General features: G+C 40.0%; 1 protein-coding gene across 1 annotated transcript; it reads left to right on the top strand.

The window, feature by feature from the left end:
• Positions 1-1,115: 1,115 nt before the first annotated feature.
• LOC113918578 (chromobox protein homolog 1-like) lies at positions 1,116-1,723 on the top strand. The gene has a single exon (XM_035723844.1). The coding sequence runs from the start codon at positions 1,116-1,118 to the stop codon at positions 1,668-1,670; it is 555 nt and encodes a 184-aa protein (XP_035579737.1). The 3' UTR covers positions 1,671-1,723.
• The last annotated feature ends 4,975 nt before the right edge of the window (positions 1,724-6,698 follow it).

Genomic DNA, 6,698 nt, shown 5'->3' with positions numbered 1-6,698 from the left:
TTTGGGAAGTTCTGTTAAAAACCTCAGATGGTTTTAAAGCACATGACTAAATAGGATTACAGATCATTATAAAACTTAATATTTAATTATCTATTTAACCAACGTGGCAATGCCTAAATTCTAAAGACAAATACAAGAGGTTACCTAGTCATTAGCAAAACTTAGCTCCTTTCAATACTGAAAAGTCTTAGCTTTCTTAAGTAATCAAAGACCTGATAGAGACAAAGCATAGCAAGCATGGGTTTGTGTTTTTGTTTTGGGAGGGGTTAGATAAGAAAAACTTTGTTTATAATTTCTTCCCAAGAGCAGACCAACAATCCAAGAAAACTTTGACATTTTAACAGAGAAAAAGGCCAAATGTCAATCTTATATTAATGTACATTTAAAACTCATTCATTCCTACCTTAATTAGCCCTGATCATGCATAAAATTCATTTCCGAAGATTTCCCTTCACAAACCTACAACTCTCTTCTTCATTCAGATTTTTGTCCTTAGCCTTCTCTCTCTAAATAACCAGTCTCATTTTAGGACAAAATTACTTTCCTTTCCCTCAACAAAAATATGTTCCCATGCCTCATACCTTTCTCATCAAAAATACATCTTACTTTCCTTACATACAGAGTTGGTTTCTTTATTATTTTCTAGCAGTCTCAAATATTTATCAGAATTCTTAATGGTTAGAAACCTTAATTTCTGCAGTGCCTGGGTGGCTTAGTCGTTAAGCGTCCGCCTTCGGCTCAGGTCATGATCCCAGGGTCCTGGGGTCGAGCCACGCATGGGGCGCCCTGCTCCGCGGGAAGCCTGCTTCTCCCTCTCCCACCCCCCTGCTTGTGTTCCCTCTCTCGCTGTGGCTCTGTCAAATAAATAAATAAAATCTTAAAAAAAAAAAAAAAAAAGAGTGTTTGGCTGAAGGGAGGGCCGTTGGCCGGGGCCCGCGGTACGCTGCCTCAGTGAGGGGGTCGACTATGGCCGCCAGGGCGTTGTTGCTTTTCTGGGCGCCTCTCCACCGACCAGCCCAACGCGACGTGCCATTAGCACCGCACCGATTCCTCTCGGGCTCTTGAGCGCTGCTCTGAGCAGCGTCACCCTTTAGACCAGAAAGCTGGCAGGCACTATGGGGAAGAAACAAAACAAGAAAGTGGAGGAGGTGCTGGAAGAGGAGGGAGAGGGATATGTGGTGGAAAAAGTTCTTGACCGTGGAGTGGTAAAGGGCAAAGTGGAGTACCTCCTAAAGTGGAAGGGGTTCTCAGATGAGGATAACACGCGGGAGCCAGAAGAGAACCTGGATTGCCCTGATCTGATTGCCAAGTTTCCACAGTCACAGAAAACAGCACATGAGACAGATAAATCAGAGGGAGGCAAACGCAAAGCTGACTCTGATTCTGAAGATAAGGGAGAAGAGAGCAAACCAAAGAAGAAGAAAGAAGAGTCAGAAAAGCCACGAGTCTTTGCCCGGGGTTTGGAGCCAGAGCAGATTATTGGAGCTACAGACTCCAGTGGAGAACTCATGTTCCTGATGAAGTGGAAGAATTCTGATGAGACTGACCTGGTCCCTGCCAAGGACGCCAATGTCAAGTGCCCACAGGTGGTCATATCCTTCTATGCGGAAAGGCTGACGTGGCATTCTTACCCCTCGGAGGATGATGACAAAAAAGATGACAAGAATTAACTCCCCTGAGTACCTGCCCCTGTCACATCTGACTGTGGGTTTCGAGTGGGGAGGGAAGGAGCTCTACTTGTCTTGACACCATAGAGGTGGCTTGAGAAGATGCCCTTTCAAGAGCCAGTATCATTTCTGTGCCCTACAGCAGCCCAAGTGCTTTAAAGCCTTTCCGAGCTGTGTAGTTGGCACACCCACCCCAGTGGGGCGGAAGGAAGAGAAGTGTTGTAAGGCCACCCATCCTGTACTTTGCTGAGAACGGCAAAGGGCCTTCCCTGAAGGACAGAACTTGCAGAATGGGTGTGTGGGAGAGCAAAAGATACTTTGGATCTTCAGAGCGCATCTCCACAACCCACAGCCTTCTTCCCAACAGTGTTAACTCTGCATTTTTACAGCATACCATGTGTGTAGTTTTTGGCTATTACTGGCTATTACTGGTGTATCGTTTGGGAGTGAGAGGATTGGGGGTGGGAAGGAACAGAGATGGGTAGGATCGTTTTGTTAAAATCTGGAGCCTGATTGGGGGAATGGTGAAACGATGAAAAGAACAAACTTGTGGTGATTCAGTTCTGTGTCCAGAATATTTTATCTTTTCAAAAAAATGTCATTGGCAACCTAAATGAGGACTGTGACAGACTGTTTAAAAGCTGTTTAAAAGCTGGGAATGCCCCAAACTTGTAAGCCAAGGTGTTCCCCGCCTGAGCTTAATGCTGTTCCCAACAAAGGACTAAGCTAGTTAATAAGTTACCAAAGCTGCCATTTTGGGGATGGAAACTGGTTGAAGAGGAAAAGTCTTATTGGAGTGTACACATAGGCAGATTGCTCTGTCTTAGAGGTGCTAATTCTTGAAATTGATAAGAAGACCCTTTCTTTTCCAATTATGAAGTTTTAAACATCAGCTTGTCCATCCATGCCACTGGCTGAGGTATTTGGAGAGGGGAAGAGGGTAGAAAGCGGGAGAGTAGAAAAAGACAAAGACAAAGGCCCCTGCTCTTAGGGTGGAAAACTCTTGGAGCCTGTTATTTGAACTTTGAACTCTGAAATCAATCATTGGTGGCAGGGTTCAGTCACTGACAGCACAAGTTCATTTAATCACTTCAAGAGTGGAAGGATTTCAAAAGCCCTGGTCTCAGGAGAAGATTAAACTTTCATACTGGGGCAGTGGTTCACTTTAAAACACAAAACAAAATAAAACATTTTTTTAATCCTAAGAATTAACTAATACCCAAAATGCCGTCTTGAGTCATGAGATCCGTCAGTTCTTGACATCGTCTAGACCTGCATTCTAGAACTCCATTGTAAAATCTTTTTAGGCATGTGTTAGGTTTCTGTGGAAACTTTGTTTAAATGTAAACTTCATATCACATTGTCAGTTTTTGTCTTAATAAAACTATAGAATTATAAAAAAATAAAAAAGGAAACCTTAATTTCTAGTAAAAATTAAGTAGTAACCACTTGTGAACTGTTACATCAGAATACTTTACACAAGAAATTTCTGAATACATTTCATGATTTCTAGCTAATGTGTTTTTTTATAGTATAACTTTCAGTAAAACACAAAGCATGTTTACCAAACAGAACCACGTATTCCCAGTTTCTCTGCAATAAGAAGGCAAAAGCAGACAAACCTACATTCAGTAATCAATACTCTAGTATTCTATCTTATTTGGCAAAGACCTAGATATCCGATGAATTCAACCCAATTTATCATTTAACGTAGCAACACTTCAAGTTTCAGGTTACCAAAGATTTTGAAAGGTATAAACCTTTTTATTTACTTACCCTATTTGCTCGTAACAATTACCCAGGAAAAGATCATGAGACAGACAAAATCAACCATTATTTGAAGTCATTTTTTGCCGAAAATGGCACCAGAGATGTCACGAGCTTATTTGGCCTTTAGTAAAGCTTATTAGAATAATAGTTTTATGTTTAATGCAGATACCTCTAAAGACATGTCTATTTTAATTAAACCAACAAAATAGTTTTAATGTTGAACATTTTTCCAGATCATGTAAACACGAAAAACATTTGGGTTAGTCTCTATCTTTCTGAGTTTTAGAATGTTCACTTCTTTTTTTGTTTTGTTTTGTTTTTACTTTTAATTTAAATACAAATTAAATAACATATAATGTATTATTGGTTTCAGAGGTAGAGGTAAGTGATTCATCGTCCTATATAATACCCAGTGCTCACTACATCACGTGCCCTCCTTATTAAAGTCCATCACTCAGTTACCCCATCCTCCCCTCCCCTCCAGAAAGCCTCAGTTTGTTCCTATGATTAAGAGTCTCTTATGGTTTATCTCCCTCTGTGATTTCATCTTCTTTTATTTTTTCCTCCCTTCCATTATGATCCTCTGTCTTGTTTTTTAAATTCCACAAATGAGTGAGATCATATAATAACTGTCTTTCTCTGATTGCCTTATTTTGCTTAGCATAATACCCTCTACCTCCATCCATGTTATTGCAAATGGCAAGACTTCATTCTTTTGATGGCTGAGTAGTATTCCATTGTATATATATACCACATCTTTATCCATTCATCTGTCGATGGACATCTGGGCTCTTTCCATAGTTTGGCTATTGTGGACATTGATGCTATAAACATCGGGGTGCACATACCCCTTTGGATCACTACATTTGTATCTTTGGGGTAAATACCCAGTAGTGAAATTGCTGGGTCTTAGGGTACCTCTATTTTCAATTTTTGAGGAGCCTCCATACTGTTTTCCAGAGTGGCTGCACCAGCTTGCATTCCCACCAACAGTGTAGGAGGGTTCCCCTTTCTCCACATCCCCACCAACATCTGTCATTTCCTGACTTGTTAATTTTAGCCATTCTGACTGCTGTGAGGTGGTATCTCATTGTGGTCTTGATTGTGTATTTCCCTGATGCCGAGTGATGTTGAACATTTTTTTCACATGTCTGTTGGCCATTTGTATGTCTTTGCAGAAATATCTGTTCATGTCTTCTGCCCATTTCTTGATTGGATTATTTGTTCTTTGGGTGTTGAGTTTGGTAAGCTCTTTATAGATTTTGGATACTAGCCCTTTCTCTGATAAGACATTTGCAAATATTTTCTCCCATTCTGTTGGTTGTCTTTTGGTTTTCTCGACTGTTTCCTTTGCTGTGCAAAAGCTTTTTATCTTGATGAAGTCCCAATAGTTCATTTTTGCCTTTGTTTCCCTTGCCTTTGGAGATGTATCTAGCAAGAAGTCGCTGTGACCAAGGTCACAGAGGTTGCTACCTTTGTTCTCCTCTAGGATTTTGATGGACTCCTGTCTCACATTTAGGTCTTTCATCCATTTTGAGTCCATTTTTGGGTATAGTGTAAGGAAATGGTCCAGTTTCATTCTTCTGCACGTGGCTGTGCAATTTTCCCATCACCATTTGTTGAAGAGACTGTCTTTTTTCCATTGGATATTCTTTCCTGCTTTGTTGACGATTAGTGGACCATAGAGGTGAGGGTCCATTTCTGGGTTCTCTATTCTGTTCCACTGATCTATGTGTCTGTTTTTGTGCCAGTACCATACTGTCTTGATGATGACAGCTAAGTAGTAGAGCTTGAAGTCCAGAACTGTGATGCCCCCAGCTTTGGTTTTCCTTTTCAACATTCCTTTGGCTATTCAGGGTCTTTTCTGGTTCCATACAAATTTTAGGATTATTTGTTCCAGCTCTGTGAAAAAAGATGATAGTGATTGCATTGAATGTATAGATTGCTCTAGGTAACATAGACATTTTAACAATATGTGTTCTTGCAATCCATAAGCATGGAACGTTTTTCCATTTCATGTGTCTTCCCCCATTTCTTTCATGAGTGTTCTATAGTTTTCTGAGTATAGATTCTACGGTAAGGATTGAAATCCTTTGGTTAGGTTTATTCCTAGGTATCTTATGGTTTTGGGTGCAATTGTACATAGGATCAACTCCTCAATTTCTCGTTCTTCTGTCTCATTGTTAGTGTATACAAATGCAACAGATTTCTGTGCATTTTCTATCCTGCCCCTTTGCTGAATCCCTGTAGGAGTTCTAGCATTTTTGGGGTGGAGTCTTTTGGGTTTTCCACATAGAGTATTATGTCATGTGCAAAGAGTGAGAGTTTGACTTCTTCTTTGCCAATTTGGATGCCTTTTATTTCTTTTTGTTTTCTGATTGCTGAGGCTAGGACTTCTAGTACTATGTTGAATAGCAGTGGTGAGAGTGGACATCCCTGCCATGTTCCTGAGCTTGGTTTTTCCTCATTGAGAATGATATTCACTGTTGGATTTTTTTATGTGGCTCTTATGATATTGAGGTATGTTCCCTCTATCTCTACACTGCAGAGTTTTAATCAAGAAAGGATGCTGTACTTTGTCAAATGCTTTTTCTGCATGTGTTGAGAGGATCATATGGTTCTTGTCCCTTTCTTTTATTTTTGTAGTGTATCACATAGATTGATTTGCAGATGTTGAACCACCCTTGCAGCCCATGAGTAAATCCCACTTGGTCGTGGTGAATAATCCTTTTAATGTACTGTTGGAACCTACTGGTTAGTATTTTGGTAACAATTTTTGCATCCATGTTCATCAGGGATATTGGTCTGTAATTCTCCCTTTTGATGGGGTCTTTCTCTGGTTTGGGGATCAAGGTAATGCTGGCCTCATAGAAAGAGTTTGGAAATTTCCCTTACATTTCTATTTTTTGAAACAGCTTTAGTAGAATAGGTATTATTTCTTCTTTAAATGTTTGGTAGAATTCCCCTGGAAAGCCATCTGTCCCTGGACTCTTGTTTGTGGGAGATTTTTGATTACAGCTTCAATTTCCTTGCTGGTTATGGGTCTGTTCAGGTTTTCTATTTCTTCCTGGTTCAGTTTTGGTAGTTTATATGTCTCTCGGAATGCATCCATTTCTTCCAGATTGCCTAATTTGTTGGCATAAAGTTGTTCATAGTATGTCCTTATAATTGTTTGTATTGCTTCAGTGTTGATTGTGATCTCTCCTCTTTCATTCATGATTTTATTTTATGTATTGTGTCCTTTTTCTTTCCTTTTTAATA

The sequence above is a fragment of the Zalophus californianus genome, chromosome 1, assembly GCF_009762305.2.
Source record: "Zalophus californianus isolate mZalCal1 chromosome 1, mZalCal1.pri.v2, whole genome shotgun sequence".
Classification (NCBI taxonomy): domain Eukaryota; kingdom Metazoa; phylum Chordata; class Mammalia; order Carnivora; family Otariidae; genus Zalophus; species Zalophus californianus.
The sequence above is the reverse complement of the archived record's forward strand: the minus strand, read 5'-3'. Positions and strand labels throughout refer to the sequence as shown.

What these genes read in the sequence shown, in the direction of transcription:
- LOC113918578 (XM_035723844.1), top strand. Translation starts at nt 1,116, where the DNA reads ATGGGGAAGAAACAAAACAAGAAAGTGGAGGAGGTGCTGGAAGAGGAG.